Source organism: Mya arenaria, chromosome 1, assembly GCF_026914265.1.
Source record: "Mya arenaria isolate MELC-2E11 chromosome 1, ASM2691426v1".
Lineage (NCBI taxonomy): Eukaryota > Metazoa > Mollusca > Bivalvia > Myida > Myidae > Mya > Mya arenaria.
Window position 1 is genome coordinate 40,894,415 of NC_069122.1, and position 20,297 is coordinate 40,914,711.

At 35.9% G+C, this 20,297-nt stretch overlaps 1 protein-coding gene across 4 annotated transcripts; it reads right to left on the bottom strand.

The window, feature by feature from the left end:
• Positions 1-1,844: 1,844 nt before the first annotated feature.
• LOC128241229 (uncharacterized) lies at positions 1,845-20,065 on the bottom strand. Of its 4 annotated transcripts, XR_008262369.1 has the most exons (3): positions 15,826-15,987; positions 5,890-8,057; positions 1,845-5,798 (listed from the first exon to the last, which is right to left on the bottom strand). XR_008262369.1 is itself a non-coding variant. In XM_052958263.1 (2 exons), the coding sequence occupies exon 2, from the start codon at positions 7,964-7,966 to the stop codon at positions 6,500-6,502; it is 1,467 nt and encodes a 488-aa protein (XP_052814223.1). In that variant the 5' UTR covers positions 7,967-8,057; positions 19,618-20,065; the 3' UTR covers positions 1,845-6,499. The 4 variants fall into 4 exon arrangements, 3 of the variants coding, with proteins under 3 accessions (XP_052814223.1, XP_052814168.1, XP_052814280.1); XM_052958263.1 differs by lacking the exon at positions 15,826-15,987 and adding an exon at positions 19,618-20,065 and having other exon boundaries at positions 1,845-8,057; XM_052958208.1 differs by having other exon boundaries at positions 1,845-8,057.
• Positions 20,066-20,297: the final 232 nt, after the last annotated feature.

Consider the following 20,297-nt stretch of genomic DNA (forward strand, 5'->3'; position numbering starts at 1 on the left):
GACCATTGTGGACAGTAAGGGCTACCACCTTGGTGTGGCCATTGTGGACAGTAAGGGCTTCCACCTTGGTGGGACCATTGTGGACAGTAAGGGCTACCACCTTGGTGTGGCCATTGTGGACAGTAAGGGCTACCACCTTGGTGTGGCCATTGTGGACAGTAAGGGCTACCACCTTGGTGGGACCATTGTGGACAGTTAGGGCTACCACCTTGGTGTGGCCATTGTGGACAGTAAGGGCTTCCACCTTGGTGGGGCCATTGTGGACAGTAAGGGCTACCACCTTGGTGCGGTCATCGTGGACAGTAAGGGCTTCCACCTTGGTGGGGCCATTGTGGACAGTAAGGGCTACCACCTTGGTGCGGTCATCGTGGACAGTAAGGGCTACCACCTTGGTGGGGCCATCGTGGACAGTAAGGGCTACCACCTTGGTGCGGTCATCGTGGACAGTAAGGGCTAGCACCTTGGTGTGGCCATCGTGGACAGTAAGGGCTACCACCTTGGTATGGCCATTGTGGCCAGTAAGGGCTGGACAGTAAGGGCTACCACCTTGGTGTGGTCATTGTGGACAGTAATGGTTACCATCTTGGTACTTTGTACAGTCATTATGGACATTATGTTGTCCATATATTAAACTTCTTGATGTGCGAGGCGTATTAGCCTCTTTATTGTGCCCATATGGTATGTGACTTTTAAAGGCCGCCTTACACAAGGTCAGAGCTAGGTCAGTGTATACCGGTGGTCAATATGGCTTTTACGAGAGCAGTTCTATTGTCATATCGACCTCTGTATGAATGCGCTAGATTTGGCTTTAATGCTTTATCACGACTTATAGCAATATCCTTAATTTCTTTTTACCATATTACGTGGGTACCATAACCCATAACATTTTGGTTGTCCATCGTAACAACTCGGCCATCTCCGGCAAACTTCGAGATAGTCAATTATGTTGGATATTCGCCGATGTATTCCGATTGATTAGGTTTTTTTATTTTATTTTTTTCAGCTTTTTGTATGTTTTGCCTTTTGGATTGTTATTTTTGTTGAGAACCAACTTAACGTTATAATTCTGGAGTATCAAAGTAACCAGGGTACAATTCAATCAACTCAATTTCAAGTGCACCTGGTTTTTAAAACGTTCACAAAGGATTGCGTGAATCAGCCAGATTTACTCTTTATACTTATACGATCAAGCGTGATTATGCAGTGTTTCGTATTTCTATTAAATATCTTAAGACATCAAATTCTATTAAACATTTTAAGACACTTTCAATATAATCTTAGCATAATACAAACAGTGCAATGTGTTTAAGGTGGTGGGCTGGTTTAAGAGTACCGATTTTATGGTTTAAGAGTTTTGAATGGGGGTCAGTCAAAAAACGACAATATTTGTTCCGAAGTCTGATAAGTATGACAGAAAATCGTAACTTGATATTGGGATATTGACATACTGAATATAAGTAAATAGTTCGATAGCATTATGATATTTGTAAAACTTATATAGAATTATTCATCAAGGCATTATTTATGAAATGTAAAACATTACGTCTATGGAGATTTGAAACACAAAACATTCCTTTTTCTTTTCTTTCTTTTTTTGAAGATCTCACAATAATATTTCAGAAGGAACAGTTCACATCATTATTATTATCATTGCCTTGACAGAAAAGGGCCATTTATCCGTTGACATATCGAAGTTTCTATACAGATTTTCCTTAAATGATTATCGGAACATGGACTCATTTAATCTTACTTGAACGAACAAAAACCGTTCAAATCAATATGAATACAGAAAATGCATGTATATATACTTTTATAAAAAAAACCACAAGTCTTAAGTTCGGTTCATATTTATTTAATTTAATATGTCTACAAAACACAATTTGGGCCGCTTGTCTGAAACATTGTTAAAGTTTACAACGTTGTTAACTGAGTCGTTGTTAACTTTCAAATATTTTATACGCTGAAGGTTTTTCATGGACACACGTGTGATTTTCGGTACTTTATACAAATATTTAAACTATTGGCCTCAATTTCGCGAAACTTCTTAAGGCATTTATAGAGGGATTAAGCTGATTTTACTATTTTTATTTCCCTATAATTTATGTTATTTAACGATTTTGTTTTACAGATTTAAGACTTTAAATAAGAATTATGCTATGATTGTCACAATAAACAATTTTTCATTTATCGAAATCAAATTTAAGAATGTATCCTGGCTACGTGAAATAAGCTACTTAAGCCTGTTAAGCTTAAGAAGTTTCGAGAAATTGGGGCCTGATTCGGCTATGCCTGTTTTACTAAAATATATATTAGCGCATCATAAATATTTTACTTTTGAAAGTTAACAACGAATCCGTTAACAAGGTCGTTTACATTAACGAAGTTGTGAACAATTGGCCTCATATCACAGAAGTTTGTATAACAACCAGAAAAATATGAAAATATAACAAATAATAAAACAAATTCAACAGATGATGAGCTCAAGATGGAACCATGGAGAACATACAATAAAATACATGAATGATGGATATTGGATGAAAATAAATAGTTACTGTCATTTAAAGCTGCACTCTCACAGATTGTCACTTTTGACACTTTTTGTTTTGTTTGTTGTTGTTTTTTGTCACGGAATCGGGTGATATTGGCATCAGTACCTTCAATTCAATCATATTAGATAAATCACACTAGAACAGATCTCAACTGTTTGGTAAACTGCAGCAAGTTCCATTTTTCTTAAAGCGTAAGTAACGCCATTCACCATAAAACATCATTTTTCGAACGTAAATAAGATAAACTGCGTTCTGATCTTTTGGCAGCAGTCTTGTATCACTAGTTTCCGGACACTTACGCAAAAATGGCTTATTCAAAGATCAAAAAATAAATAAATAAAGTTGTCAAAACGATAATTCTATGATAGTGCAGCTTTAAAGGGAGTTGTTCACGTTCTATAGGGTCATACAACAAAACTTATGATAGTGTCAGATGTAAACAAATTGCTTGTAAAATGATAAAAGTTCATCGAAAAATCAAACAAGAGCTTTATAGTTTTATAATATTTCGCTGAAAAAGCGTAAGTATCGCTTTGTGCAAATTGGACGATTTAAGGCTCAGAATTACAAAATACTATTTTAAACGAGCATCCTCCAATGTTTTCAAAAATGTTTGAAAGAAAATGTCGCACATTTAAATATGAGAACGAGTCCCTTTTAAAAAAAAACTCGCGCATGTTTTTGGATCAAAATTATTTCCCCGTAAATACAATTGAAAACACTTATAATTGTTTTACTCCGTGATATCGAAATTACAGAAAAAATATATAATTATAGTATTAAACAGTATTTTGGTTTTAGTGTGGTGCGAACCCACTACGGTAGAGTCAAGATTTTTTTTTTTAGAAAACCGACTCCATATCCACTAGGCCACCAGTCAGTATACATAGGTAAAGTATAGGTCGGTTAATTTAACTTGATTCACAAAATAACCCCATTCAATGATTTAATATTGATCTGACATTCTTGACATTACGATGTTTTGCCGTACATTCGTCGACAAGATGACCCTGTACACCCGAGGCAAGGCAATGGTCCCCACCCGTGAACAAAATTGTATTGCCCATATACATTTGAATACTGAATCTAAATATTTTGCAGACAACGAACATTCACAATTTGAGTCAGATTTATCATAATTTGTCATTTTCTATGTTGCATAGGTATCATAATTTGTCATTTATCATAATTTGTCATTTTCTATGTTGTTAAAACATGAATGCAAAGAAAATTGGTTTACGTCACTAACAACGATGTTGGTGTTGCTGTTGTTGTTGTTGTTGCTGATTTAGGAGTAGTAATTTTATCACAATTAGACAACACCAGAAATACGCAAAGACATGTAAACCAACGTCCACTCAGCCGGCTGAATACCGGAATGAAAAGTAAAACATTAAACAAACAACAATAATATTGTAATACTGTTTTAGACTAAGGATATAATTATACCAGCGGAACAAAGAAACCATGCTTCAATCGACATTGGTCTAAAATAACGTCAAGCCTTTTGGTGATAAAATGAGGCTTACCTCAACTGTTTAAGACATAAATGTAACTGTAATAGATAGAGGTACTACCTCAAAGCTTGTGATAATTCTCAGGAGGTACTACCTCAAAGCTTGTGATAATTCTCAGGAGGTACTACCTCAAAGCTTGTGATAATTCTCAGGATTAAATAATCTTTAAAATCAATTCTATTTCTGGGGCTATTTCATAACTAGTATGTTTTTTCATGCACGGTTTCTTAATTCAGCTAGTGTGTGTGTATATATATATATAATATATGAAACGGAATATTGATGTTCATCTTAAAATTAATTAATCGGATTAACCAGATCGATTTATATGATTCCCTTAGATATAGAATGTCAACATTCCCCAAAATAATACTTGTTGTTTTTATCAAATGTCATCAAATGATTTATCTATTGTTAAACTGTTACATACATATTGAATTCAAGTTATTACAGTTATTCAAAAAAACATATTTATAATATGGAGGATTTTGGCTAGAAATCGAAAGGCCAAAAAGCTCCTTACAAATTGATTTATATTTATTTCTGGTGTTAACCGTGTAACGAGGATCTTTTTTAAAAAAGAAAATTGTTACAGGACATAAACCCATAAGACATAGTAAAATAGTCATATAAAATAGATAAGACAACGTTAAAAAGGTGTTTATTTTTTTTACAAGGTGACTTAATAAAAGCTGCACTCCCACAGAGTTACCGTTTTGACAAGTTTTTCTTTTATTTTTTGTCTTGAAATGAGCCAATGTTTGCGTAAATATCTGAACACCAGTGATAGAGGTGAGAGGTGATTGCTGACAAAAGATCAGATCGCAGATGATTATATTTCCGTTCCAAAATCAATCTTTTATGGCCAAAAGCGTTTATAACGCTTTAACCCGAAAAATAATGCATAAAATATCAATTTTTCAACATTAATATGAAAACCTGCGATCTGATTGTTTGTCAGAAGTCTTATATCACTCGTTTCTATGCACTTTAACAAATCAAGTGGCTTCTTTTAACATTTTGTTTTGGAAAAGTTGTCAAAACGTTCAATCTGTGAGAGTGCAGCTTTAAATCTAATTTCAATTCGAGAGACATTTTGATAAAAATGGAACTATTGCATAATCAACTGAGGCAGAAAATGGGTCATTGCACTATATAACACATTTTTTATAATAACACAAATGATTAAATTGTATTTTTGAAGCAGTAGTGTCGTTTTTCATGAAACCTTTTATCTATAACTACATGTGAACTATAACTTATAAATGAAGTAAGAGTTTGTACAGATTCAAAGCCCGCCTCCAGCAAGAATAAGCCCTACTCGAACAAAATGATCAGCCCAGCTCGAACAAGATGATCAGCCCACCTCGAACTGGAATAAGCCCACCTCTAGCAAGAATAAGCCCACCTCGAACAAGATGATAAGCCCACCTCGAACAAGAATAAGCCCACCTCGAACATAATGATCAACCCACCTCGAACAAGATGATGATAAGCCCAGTTCGAACAAGAATAAGCCCATCTCGAACAAAATGCTCAGCCCACCTCGAACAAGATGATGATGAGCCCACCTCGAACAAGAATAAGCCCACGTCGAACAAAATGCTCAGCCCACCTCGAACAAGATGATGATGAGCCCACCTCGAACAAGAATAAGCCCACCTCGAACAAAATGCTCAGCCCACCTCGAACAAGATGATGATGAGCCCACCTCGAACAAGAATAAGCCCACCTCGAACAAGAATAAGCCCACCTCGAACAAGATGATGATGAGCCCACCTCGAACAAGAATAAGCCCACCTCGAACAAGATGATAAGCCCACCTTAAACAACCCAAGCCAGCTGTGCTACTTCAATCACGTTTTATTGAGAGAAAAAAACGTTCTAGACTATAAACCCTACGCCACAAACAGCACTTGTTCGCTCAAATACCCATGAATAAATCACTTATAGCCGTAGTGTGTACGTGCACTGAATTAAAGATGCACTCTTACTCCAAATCAGATGAACCACAATAAATACAATTGTTTTGATATTCCAAAACGGATGAATACATCTCGAAAACAATGGTTCTTGTTTAATAAGTATACCGAGTTTAATTTGAAAAGAAAGATACAGAAAACATGGTATTTCTGCCTTATGAGACTATAGTAGATCATAGTAAATATTTTAGCACTCACCATCATCTTAATACTTTTGCGTTTTCTGCTATTAAATACACGGTAACAATCCTGTTATCAGTAATTAATATGTTCCATAAATTATTATTAATTAAGTAGTTAAAGGTTTATCACTAAATAATTATGTTTGTTATACATGTTTATGTAATGATTTTGAATAAGAGTGTCACTTCAATATTTCCTAGATGCCCATTCGATTGCGTAATCCAGGTCTTTGTATCAACCTACTCGTGGTGAAAGAATAAAACTGCCCTCATTTGTTATATTTCACAAGCCACTCGGAACACTTGTCGATGGCGCGCTGCCGGATATCCGGTGGTGGCGTCTCGGATTCCCTCTCCTCGTGCGGCTCCACGTCCGTGTACCGGATGTCAAATCCCGGCGGCGTTATCTCGAAGACGGGCTCTTCCGATGAGATTTTGTACTTCCCGATACCGGGGATGATGTAAGATTGTCGTCTGTCATTGTTACTACGGTCGCGCGTACTGCCGTTCTGGATTTCCGGAAGTCGCGATTCCGACCGGCGCGTCCCTGACCCTGCAGAGGAGCGACATGATCCGTTTAACGAAGGCGGCTTCTCCGTAGGTTTTGCACTCTCCACATTATTCATATTGTTCAAAAAATGCGATGCATTGTCTAAGACAGCGTTTGTATTGTAAGCTTGTTTAGGTTTCTTCCCACTTGACCAGTTTTTCACACAAACGCGCCCTCTGCTGGGCACAAAGTTTGCGTCCATCTCGGTACGTCCGGTTGATATGCTCATTTCCTGAATGGTTTCCGTGATAGCGTGTTTCGCCTCCGCTGACATGGGCGTGAACATCCTGTGGCGGTGGACGCTCCGGCTCCGCGTCGCCAGGAGCTGTTTTTGCGCTTGCCCCTGGCCGCTGTGCATGTGCCCTTGGCCACCGATCACGTGGCCGTGGCTGCTCGGATGCTTGTGAATGTGGTGAATCTGATGGTGGTTCTGTATCTTCGCCGGGCACGATTTGGACGTGGTCTTACTAGCCCTACTCAGTGATGTCTGCAAATGGCGGCGATCATATCGCTCGTTGTTTATTTTGTTCTGTTCACCTTCCACGACAGTTCTGGTTTTATCAAGATTACGCCCCACCAACACCTTAGGATCTGGCACAAAGCCCGCAGAAAAGTTTTCTACTTCTTCTACGTCAACTACTTCCGCATCAGCTTCCTCTACATTCATACACTCCACGTCATTTTCATCATATATCCGCTCATCGTCGTCAATGTTCGACTGCTCACTTAAACACTCCACCCTATTTTGATCATTTGCTTGACTTTCACATGGCGACATGGGCCTTATTTCGTCACCATTTTCACAGTTTTCAAATCCTTCATTGTCCCAACAGTTTGTATCAGTCTTATCCAAATATTGATTCTGTAAATCGTGCTTTGTGTTCTCAAAGAGTAGATCACTATTTTCATTATTGTTTGTTCCCCCAGCCTTGAGCTCCACCGCTCGCAATGCGCTTTTCTGTGCCAGCGCTCTGTACTTATTAATAGCCTGCGAAATTCGGGCGTCACAAACCGAGCGGCCGACATAACTTGTGAATCGCGTCGCTCCGGTATTTTCTGTGATTTTCTTGTGCAATTTTTGGTACTTTTCTTCAAGCGTCCGCATCCACAGGGGATACCCACTTCCGGTGCTCGATCGGCGGTTCATCCTGACCACGTGACTCACTGCGGTCGAGTTCCGGGTCATGACGCATGCGCTACTTCCGGTTTTGTCTCATAAGCTCACAGGAAGTGGTTTGTTGGCGAGCAGATCATGCAACAAATGGTCAACGTCACCCCTGAAAAAGAAAACATCATATTGGCTAGTTTATAAGGCGGTGAATCAGTTTTTAAATACATAGTATAAGTATTATATCTTTGAGGTTTTAAAGAACTACATTTGAGAATGAATGCTCATTGTTTGGCGTTTGTTTTGTATGCAAAAAAGAAGAAATCATCACCAACTGTTTATGTAGATTCGAGTTTCACACCTATGTATAATCACTCGTCAATTTTGGAATATTGAATGATTTTTTTTTCTAATTTATATTTATATTGTCATTATGTATGTAGTCCTGCAGTTGAATAAAACAAGTGTTTTAGTAGTTTATGAGTATATAACGATCACTTCTCAAAACAATATTTATTGTACACGACATTAAACAGTTCTACTTTTTTCCGAGCCATAGAAAAAGTTAAGACACCTGCCCACTAATTATTTATTAACCGTGTAAAATCGATTCAAATTTCTAAATTTAGTTTGTAAACAGTAGCAACCTAGCTGAAAGTCATTGATGTTTGAACTGAATTGCTTGACTTGTAAGTTCATGAAAGGTCTAAAATTAATCAAATATTGATAATTTAAGTTTAGATTACGTCAAAGTCTGCGTCTCAGCAACAGGTTTTGTTTTCAAAGGCGAACCCAATGTAATTCATGAGCTTGCTCCCTCAATGTACCGATACCCCATCGCTCTACCCACCCCCTACCTTTCCTTCCTCACTCGCTTAATGTACCGATACCCCTACCCTGATATTAACGATACCCCCTATCTTTTCAATCATCACTCAAACAAAGCCTCGATACCCCTTCCCATCATACCTCAGAGTACCGATACCCATTTCCTACCCCTCCCCCCCCCCCCGCTTATAGTATCGATACCCCTACATCCCTCGCTCATAAAACTAAAACCCCTCCGTCTCTAAATATCTCGTATTACCCATACCTCCCCCCATCCTCCGTAATAGTAACGATAACTCCTAACTCCATCCCCTCCATCGTAGCAACCATAGCCCTTCCCTCCCTCCCTCATAGCAACGATAGCCATTCCCTCCCCTCCATCGTAGCAACGTTAGCCGGAGAGGAGCTCTGTAATAGTACCGAAAACTCATCTTTCCCTCCCGTCACTCATAGCAATGATAGCGCCACCCTCCCGCCCTAATAGCGACGATAGCCCCTCCCTCCCTAATGGTACAGATACCCCCCTTCCTCTCCCTCCTCCCCTCCCTTATTTTCACGATAGCCCATCCGTCCCTAATAGTACCGATATGTCCTTCCTCCCTCATAGGAATGAAACCCCCTCCCTCAATCATCATCCCCCCCGCCTTCAATAAAAAAACATAGCAAAACCATAGAACAAATCCGTTACTCATTTCTCAAGTCATGTATTGTCATAAGCTGGAGAATCGAATTCACGGCAGCATTTTTTGCTTAGTTACGTTTTTTTTCGTATTATTTTGTCTAACAATGACAGGGAAGGAAGCTTATGTATATTGATACAAGATCGTTTCGATCGTTTATTGGACGAGGTTTAAATTATGGGCTTTCGAACATTCAGACATGAACCAAACTCACATGACCAGCAATGTTTGGCCTAAGAGTCAACATATGCGTCCTTAATAGAAACTCACTTTATTTACTGTTTGGGCTTAAGTTTCTAAATTTCTGCATTTTCAAACAGTGGATATTTGTTTTAGGCTACCGAAATATTCGCCCAAGGTATAGACAGCTTATTTAAGGCTTTATCTTTATCAATATTTCAAATAAAGTGGCGATAAATCTATCAATAGAACAAGGAAAACGAGCAATAAGAGTTCACTGTAAGAAAAATAGGCAGGTTTTTCGGCTTGTATCCCACTGGCCCCGTTCCTATACAAATACATAAATTAACGTTATATGACTTAATTGTGTTTGTTTTTAAAACACTATTGAGCAAATATCAACAGTAACCGTTATATTTATTTTAGAAACGAACTGTTTCAGTAGATGCTTGGTTAACTTTTTTTTTCAAAATGCAATTTTCAAATAGAACTACCGTATTAAGCAAGTCACGAAATTTTAAAATATATTAAAAAAAATCTTAAATATCCTTTAGCTGTACGCATTACGCTTGGTTAACTTTATTTTCAAAATGCAATTTTCAAATAGAACTACCGTATTAAGCAAGTCACGAAATTTTAAAATAATTATATAAAAAAAATATTCTTAAATATCCTTTAGCTGTACGCATTACGCTTGGTTAACTTTTTTTCAAAATGCAATTTTCAAATAGAACTACCGTATTAAGCAAGTCACGAAATTTTAATATATATATATATATAAAAATCTTAAATATCCTTTAGCTGTACGCATTACAATTACAAATATTGTACGTATGTCTGTTAAAATTGAACTGCATACCGTCGAACTCCGTTGGCTCGAACTCCCTGGGACCGGTGAAAATACCTCGAGCCTCAGAAGATTCGAGCCAAGCGGGAATGCTGACATTCAATATAAAGAAATCGGTCTTTAACATGCAGTTCGAGCAAACGAGAAATTCGAGTCAAAGGAGTTCGAGCCAACGGGGTTCGATTGTATGTACGTTGACATTGAAAAAAATAGTGTCCTATAGTGGCTTTGAGCTAGAATCATTTACTTCACTATTTATTTATGATATTTTTTAACAAAAAACAAATTTACATTCATTTAACAATCCACAACAGGTGCTTTCAAAAATGCACTTAATGAACAAAAATCCTTAAATCCTTAAATCCAGAAAAAAGCGATATTGGTCCGTTTTATCTGTTCGAAAGTTAATAAAATCGCACTTGAATTATCAATGATTTCCTTTTATCATTCCGTTTATGACGACAACCTTTTGTGAAGTTTAATTAAACTTTACAGGCCAGCTCAATGCCTTTACAAAATTTTGTGTTCAAGAAGATTTATGACAAATAACCACATTGCAAAAAAACGTAATAATGCACCACTGAATTTTTAGTACTCGCGCCTTTTGAGTGAATTTCGAATTATGGTATTACTGCATTCTAATTTAATTTTAATAGAAAACGTAGGTTAAAGGTTCCCATGTTAATTGTAAAACCGTTTTATATTTCGTTTACAAAGCGCCATCGATATACCGGTGATAATTGAAGCTCTAGTGTCAGAGTACGGGTGATTACATTCACAAGAGTGTTCATACTTTATGATTTCATACCGCACCGTATTTTTTTACATCTGTACAAAAACGAAAATGAAATGAATATACTCTAATTGTCATTTCAATGAATTTAGATCAACCAGGTACAGAATATTAAACAAAAAATAGCTGACTCACTTTTCAATGAACCGAAATTTAAATTATAAATCGCACCGTTTTTTTACATCTGTAAAAATGAGATGAATATTGCTTGTCATTTTAATGTATATAGATCACCCAGGTACAGATATTAAACAAAAATAAATGACTCATTCTTCAATGTACCGAAATCTAAATGAAACATAAATACAAATTAGAGTTGAATGTGATTTTCGCTATTAATTATTGAAAGAAGAGAACAAAACGCTCTTAAAAATACCAACTTAAGTTCATTAAAATGCCAACATGGCCGATACACAAATTGACCAACCGACCAACTGTTTTCCAACCTATCTGTTAGTACACATGAAAGGGAAATGAAAAGGCCGACATATCAGTTGATTGTTCTTCCAGTTGGTCTTCCGGTCTGTGTTTTGGTCGGTAGTCGGTCGGTTGATTGGTTAATCTGGTTGTCGGTCGGTCAGTCTTTATATGTCTGTCGACGTGCCGCCAGTCATAAATCTGTCAATCAATCTTTCAACCAACCAGTTCGTTTTCCGTTCATTCGTCCGTCCGCTTGATTATTCAATTAATAGTCCGTTCATTCGTTAGTTCGATAAATAAAAAATAAAATCATTCGTTTCGTTCGTCCGTCCGTCCGTCCGGTCGTCCCTTCATTTATTCCTTCCTTCCATTCATTCATTCATTCATTCATTCATTCATTCATTCATTCATTCATTCATTCATTCATTCATTCATTCATTCATTCATTCATTCATTCATTCATTCATTCATTCATTCATTCATTCATTCATTCATTCATTCATTCATTCATTCATTTATTCATTCATTCATTCATTCATTCATTCATTCATTCATTCATTCATTCATGCATTCATTCATTCGAACAATCAATCAACCATTCAATCAATCAATCAACTAATCAATTATCCCCAGTTTTCGTTCAATGAAAAATTACATGTCAACAAATACTAACATATATTGCGAACATTGCCTAATTCCTTACACCGGATTTCTGACAGGGGATTAAACGACTGTTAATACTGATCGGGACTTTTTCAAGATAATCTCTCGCGATAATCTTACAAATGTGTAGCGTAAAAAGATCAACTAATCTCTTAATTGTCCTGCCTGTTTTAACTCAGTGAAGCTTTTGTGTTAATTATCTGTTCATTAACTGACAGCCCTGCCTTTGATTAGTAATTCATGTCTGCGTTTTGACTATCAAAGTTACGGCTCCCCACAAATATCTGAAATATTCATAGAAGTGATTGACTACCTCTCTCAAATATTTTTACGCGTGATTGGCATTGAAATAGTATTGTTTTGGCACCGATAGTTGTCATTACTCGTCTGTGTCCGTACTGTAAACCGCCGATGATTAAACTTTTTTTTTGTTTCAAAGAATTGTTGTAAGGAAAACGCCCTTTTATTCAAAACGCTTTATCAAATGTTTGTGAAAGTTTCAGGAATACGATTTGAGTCAGAATATATACCGATATATCCTCAAAGTGCTCCATATCGTCATAAAGTTGGACAAAGCGTCCGAAAATCAGAACATCATCGGGTCGAAACGTACCAAGATTGGTCAAAACGTACCTAGATTGGTCAAAACGTACAAAGATTGGTAAAAACATACCATATACTAAGATTGGTCAATTGGTCAAAACGTACCAAGATTTGTCAAATTCGTCAAACGTACCAAGATTGGTCAACCAAGATTGGTCAAATCGTACCTGCAACATAGGTCAAAACGTACTTAGATTGGTCAAAACGTACCTAGATTGGTCAAAACGTACCTAGATTGGTCAAAACGTACCACGTACCAAGATTGGTCAAAACGTACCTAGATTGGTCAAAACGTACCACGTACCAAGATTGGTCAAAACGTACCAAGATTGGTCAAAACGTACCTAGATTGGTCAAAACGTACCACGTACCAAGATTGGTCAAAACGTACCTAGATTGTTCATACCAAGATTGGTCAAAACGTACCAAGATTAGTCAAAACGTACCTAGATTGGTTAAAACGTACCACGTACCAAGATTGGTCAAAACGTACCTAGATTTGTCAAAACGTACCACGTACCAAGAATCGTACGTATATTGGTCACATCGTCCACACATTAGTCAAACCCTGCTTAGATTTTGGTTAAAACAACACATGGTTTAATAAAAGTATAATTGAAAAAAAAAACAAAAAACGAAATTTCACTTGAATGGAGGCCAACAAATCTACCGGATAAAAACAATAACAAAAAGTCACCTATGCCTAATTGAAATTTTGAATTCAAGCATAACTCTTTCATTAGCCTTTTTTCTGTTAACGTATTCGGAAACAAATAATTTTCGTAACTGTTGAGCAAAAACATATTGACAAAAATATTCTTTAATAGTCTTGATAATGTCAATTCCCCCTACCCCTTTCACGTAGAAAGTTGATACATGGCAACAATGTCGCAAGAAAACTGCGCATGTGTTTCAATCAAGAGGTCTTTAATTAACGTTAAAACTACAATGTACATGTATAAAGTACTGACTTGAGACAAATAAACAGACAGAAATGATATCTGCGTGTTCCAATACCATCTTTGTGCATGTTACTTAAGTATTCGCAATCTAATCTGCGCTACTATATCTGCATGTTTTCTGCGTTTTATAACAATGACCGCTAATTGAATATTATTAAACTATTAAAAATAACCGATATCACAGACACCATAGCATTATCCGATATATAGCATTACAATATGTAACATAAACAAATATTTTTAAAACAAAGACAAACGTTTACATACTCGGGGCAATTAATGTAGTTTATTGTAATCGTATGAATTACAACGTCGCCTACAATAAGCAAAATGAAAAAAGGAATTAAAATAGAGTCGCCACCCTCTGGCCGGCGATCAATAATATAATAAAAAATACATTTAAAAATGTATGAGCCTTATGACAGACATACAGACAGACAGTTTATTTCGACACATATCTTCATAATGAATGATCAATTTCAACGTGTATGCATATATGAAACAGAGTGGTTATATCAATTAGACCATTAAGGTCATTGCTGTCGAGCATAAACTCTAAAATTCAGTATAGTCGAAAAAGAGAAATGACTTTTAAAGGGGCTGTACTCCGTATGATAAAATAGCGGGAAAAAAAGAAAATTGTCGAAAACTGACATAAACTTGACATCGATGTGTACAATGCATTGGAACTTACTAACTGAAGTACCACATAGTTTACTTTTTATTTAAGTTTAGCAGTTATTTCGTACTTTACATTAAAAAAAATACTGGGTATGTCTACCAGGTAGAATTCATTCCTTATGCGTGATTGGCTAGTCGGTGTTATCACGTGATATCACCGAGGTAGGTGTATAGCTTAATTATGTCACCCTAAAAGAGTGAGGCGTCGTAGCCCAGTGGATCCGACGCTGGACTGCAATTTTGGCGACACAGGTTCGAACCCGGTCTCCGACAGAATTTTTTTTTACATTTTGGTGCATGTACTTTTTTTAAATTATAATATCAAAGCGTAACACATTCTATTAGATAATTGTCCTGAGATTCGTTACAGAAAAAAAACTTTTTTGGTGCCAATCTGGCGTACAGTCCCTTTAAAGGATTGCAAATTCATTTTGATACTGACCAAGTCTGTTTTAGATTTTTTGGGATTTTTAAGATTTTAAATCCGTAAACTTGCACCAATCCTATAATAACGTTAATGGCAATTATTAAAATATCACTTGAGAAAGAAAAAGCACACACCTAGGAAAACAAACACAAAAACATGACCTGTCGGAATTAAAATATCAGATAAGGCAGCATTATATTGTGCAGCACGCACAACAAGATAAATTATGGTTGTTATTAGCTAAGATAACAAGTTAGTTAGCCTGACGTTGAGGGATTATCGCATTGGTAAAACACCTTCGGGAAATTAAGATTTGCTTTGACTTCGTGTTTTCAGCGATTATCGGCTAAGATCTCTGACTTATTCATTATTGACGATCTAAAATATTTGAAAATTCAATATATATACACGTACCTTAAAAGAATGATGACCTGCGTCTAAAAACTTCCATGGGGTGGGGACACATATAAGTAAAACAACACAACGGTTTGTTTCAAGCCTCTACCCTTATGGAATGATATAATTATAAATAAACACACACAGTTTACAAGTTTGGCTGTTGAAATTTAATATCACTTGCTTACATTTTCTGTCACAGTTATAATGTTCCAAATTTTATCCAGCCGAATTCAATGTGCCCTTTTTCTGCAGCACCCTGCCCTTTTTCTGCAGCACCCTGCCCTTTTTAAAACTTGACCAAAACGTTACTTACAAAGAATATGGTATCACCTTGTTTACTTGCGAAACATATAAATGTAGTTGTTCTTGCACATAAGATGTATTACAAGTTATTGATATACTGAAATTCACAATCAAAACCTAGTTTGCAAATACAGACCAGGTCAGAACCTACCGTTCATAACAGCACAAATGAATGTGCAAGAACTCCAGCATGCTTTCCATAAAATCCGTCGATTACGACTTCTGTCAATACTATTAGAATGCTAATTTTCAATTATTTGTTTCAAGCGGTTAAATAAACTCTTTCCATGTTTTCAGTAATCTCAAATATGTCATAAATGCCTACCAAACACAACTAACATCCCACTGACACATCCAGGTATTTGGAGAAACAAGAATTGCTGTAATACCCTCCATTCAAATAGTATCAACGTTATCATATGACAATATTTCGTATTCCACTGCCAATATTATGATATCATACCTGCACGGATCGATCGTGTCTGATAAGGAATTCTAAACCATGTCTGAAGAGATTTTATGTAACGTCTATTTGTCTACTTATTTTTATTATACTGGTATGAATGACCAATTATGCTTCATTCGATAATTTGAGCTACTATTTTTATGGGCTGGCTGTTCAGAACGTTCTACAAGTTAACAATATTGTAGATGTCATCATTGTTAAAGATGCACTATTACTCCCAAATAAGATTTAACATATTTAATACAGTTGTTTAAATATACCAAAAAGGATGATTAAATCTCGAAAACAATTGTGCTTATGAATGATACCGAGTTTAATTTGAAAGAAATATGCAGAAAACACAGTATTGCTAGCTTTTGAAACGATAGTAGATTGCATTAAATCTTTTAGCATTCACCAATCATTTAATATTTTTGCGTTTTCAGCCATAAAATACACGGTTATACTATTGTTATAAGTAATTAATATTTTCAATAAATGCATCATTTAGTAAGTAGTCGATGGTTTATCATTCAAAATAGATGTATGTTATACATGTGTATGTATTGATTTTGAATAAGAGTGCCACTTTAAAGCTGCATTCACACAGATTTACCACTTTTACAACTTTTTTATTTTTTTGTCATGGAAAGAGCAAATTTGAGCGTACATATCTGCAACCCAATTATATAAGATTGCTGACAAAAAATCAGATCGTAGATTTTCATATTTCCGTTCGAAAATTAATGTTTTATGGCTTAAACCGTTACTATTAAACGTTAAAAATTAGATCGCAATTTTTTATAAGACACTGAAATATAAACATATGCGATCTAATTTTTTGTCAGCAGTCTTATAAAACTGGTGTCCATAGATATTCGCAAAAATTGGCTCATTCCAAGACAAATAATAAAAAAGTTGTCAAAACGTTAAATCTGTGAGAGTGCAGCTTTAATGTTCAAATCGTTACTGCTCAGGGCCCAATATCTCGAAACTTCTTAAGCTTAACAGGCTTAAGTCGCTTATTTCAATTAGCCTAAATTCATACTAATAATGGATTTTGATAAATGAAAAATGGTTTCTTCTAATTAGCATACAGATTTTTCTTATATAATTTCTAAAAACTGTAAAAAAAGTAAATATAACGCATATTATAGAACAACAAAAATAGTGAGTTTAGCTTAATCCTGTTATAAGGGACTTAAGACGTTTCGAGAAATTGGGGCTTGGGGAGTTTAATGGATACACTTAAATTATGAAATCCTTACAAGATTTGAGACAACTGTTCCAGCTGTACTTGTTAATACAATGTATTTAAATATGAGAGCACATCGCCATATATTTTACGTTTTAAAGTAAACAACTAGGTCCATAATCACGTTGTTAACTTTAAGATACTCTCTTACTCACAGATAAGATTTACCACAATTTATAATATTGTTTTACTATTCCAAAAAGGATGAATAAATGTCGAAAACAATGGTTCTTACGAAGGAAACCGAGTTTAATTTGAAAGAAATGTGCATAAAACACGGTATTCTACTTTATGAGACGATAGTAGACCACAGTAAGTCTTTTAGCATTCACCAATCATTTAATATGTGTTCGCTTTCTGCTATTAAATACACGGTTATAGTCTTGTTATCAGTTATTGATATTTTCCAAAAATGCATTATTAAGTAAGTAGTTAAAGGTTTATCACTCAATATTAATGTTCGTGGTACACGTGTATGTATTGATTTTGAAAAAGAGTGTCACCTTAACAAAGTTCTGAACAATCAGCTCTTAAATATGCTTTGCAAAAAAAAAAATTCTATACATACTCTATACGGTCTACCATTGAATATCAAAATATTTTCTTCATTCTAATGTAACAATTTATTGTCAGTCAAAACAAAACTTCCGACACAACTTATTGTTTAATTTTGTCTTCAAGTTTGATAACGTCTTAGTCATCTTGTGCAGTCCGCGTCTGTATGTCTGTTATAAATAAAGGGATGGCTGTCTCTCTGTCTGACTGTCTTTCCGTACCTTCTGACATCTGCCGACTGTGTTATTATATACGTTTTTTACTGTCTGTCTGTCAGTCGGTGTGTCTTTCTGACTGTAGGACAGTCTGTTTGTCTGTCTGTCGGTCTGCCCTGTCCGTCCTGTGTGTCTGTCTGTGTGTTTGTCTGTCAGTCGGTGTGTCTTTCTGACTGTAGGACAGTCTGTTTGTCTGTCTATCTGTCTGTCTGTCTGTGTCTGTTTGACTGTATGCCAGTCTGTTTGTCTGTCGGTGTGTCTGTCTGACTGTATGCCAGTCTGTTTGTCTGTCTGTCCTGTCGGTGTGTCTGTCTGTCTGTCTGTATGTCTGTCTGTCTGTCTGTCTGTCGATCGGTAGGTCTGTCGGTCTCGTCCGTCGTTCCAATCATACTGACATCTGCTTGACTGCTAGTTCGTACGTCTGTCAATCTTGCATAGCCTTTGTTTGTTTGTCTGTCTGCCTGAATGTCTGTTTATATGTATTTCTTTTTTTTCTACTTTTCAATCAATCTGCATTTGACACATTTTAACAATTTTATGTCTATGCATACCAATTGTCACTATTTTCATTAATAATGAATACTTTGAATACAATTTAAATGTTTTCAATAACTCATATCTAAAACTGTGTTTATTTAAACATATATTGTTCGCAATATACCTCAACCTCATTTTGTCCAAAATCAATCATATCCATGTAATACTGCAATAGTTCGAACTCTAATGATTTAGACGGGCTCACTCACGGTGATGACTTCAATATTGCAGAGAACGTATGTATGACGTCATATCTTAAGTAGTACTAATTGAAGGACGATAGGCGATTTCATTGGCTGGAAATGTAGGTTATAATTTTAATTAAATTGAATTTGATTTTTTTTGTTGCATATAGAACATGTTTTTTTTTTAATTCATCATCTATATATGTTGCCAATATATTAGCACGTTCGTAAATGTATGAACATTTATTTTGTTTTATATTATCATATTCAATATTCTTTAATAGGTAGCAATAAAGCGATTGAACTGAATTGGATTGAATTGAATTAGATGTATTAAATCTCTGAATCGAGTAAAATAAACGATTTTTCGACCAATCATAAAAATCACAAATTTCTTATATGGAATGTATTAAGTTAATTTTTCGCTCAACTGTCAACATATCTATTCAATTTGGTAAATGCATATTATTAACCTTTCAACCATGTAAGTGTTCGATATTATATTTTGTCTACTTGCCTAACCTCTGTTTAAATATAATGATTCACTTGATCAAGAACGGATCATTGCTTATCTTCCAAATTAAATGCACGGCAGGATTGAATAATACTGTTATCCCGTAGGACAAGATATCATTTCAAACGCTAAGTTAATTTAACCTTGAACAACAGTAACACTTTACTCTCCAAACACTTTGAAGTTTTGATCGTGATTTTTTAAGACTTTAAGTTAGCATTGTACGTCTTTACATACCTTACGTTGACGTGTACGTTTTTCCGTCCGTCCGCCAACAGTTGATTTTAACTGACGTTTTGAAGCAGTCAGCACAGAGTCTTGTACGGTGAACATCTATGTTTGAGTTCCTTTTCTTTTTTATTAAATATCAACCTAAAAATGAATCGCCAAATTACCATTTGTAAAGTCATGAACAATGGTGTTGTTGTTGTTGTTGTTGTTGTTGTTGTTGTTGCTACTGCTCGTGCAGCCTCTGCTGTGCCTGCTGCTGCTGCTGCTGCTGCTGCTGCTGCAGTTTTCTTTGTACTGACACTGACTACTCAAGCGACAATCCTTTGGCAGAGACTGATCACTTGATAGGCGCTACTTCCGGTACAAGCAACTTCCGGCGCTTAGCGACACACGCGCACCAGGCAGCTGCTGTTACATCGTTCAGTTACAACATTAATAACGTCCAATTGATCAAATCCAGTGAATCTAATTGGAACATTTCTGTTTAATGCGCGACACTGGAGCGACACTGGAGCCTTTGAGAACAGTAATCCAAATATTGCAAAGACTTATTCAATATCTCATTCGATTTGTTAGATTTTACTCATGAAGAAGAATTACAAATTTTGTTCATTATTCAAAAATTCTTTCACTCGATCTTGCCATATATTGTATGTCGACAAATAGGAGCGATACACTGAAAGAGT

Coding starts and splice junctions, on each gene's coding strand:
- LOC128241229 (XM_052958263.1), bottom strand. CDS start 7,966: ATGACCCGGAACTCGACCGCAGTGAGTCACGTGGTCAGGATGAACCGC.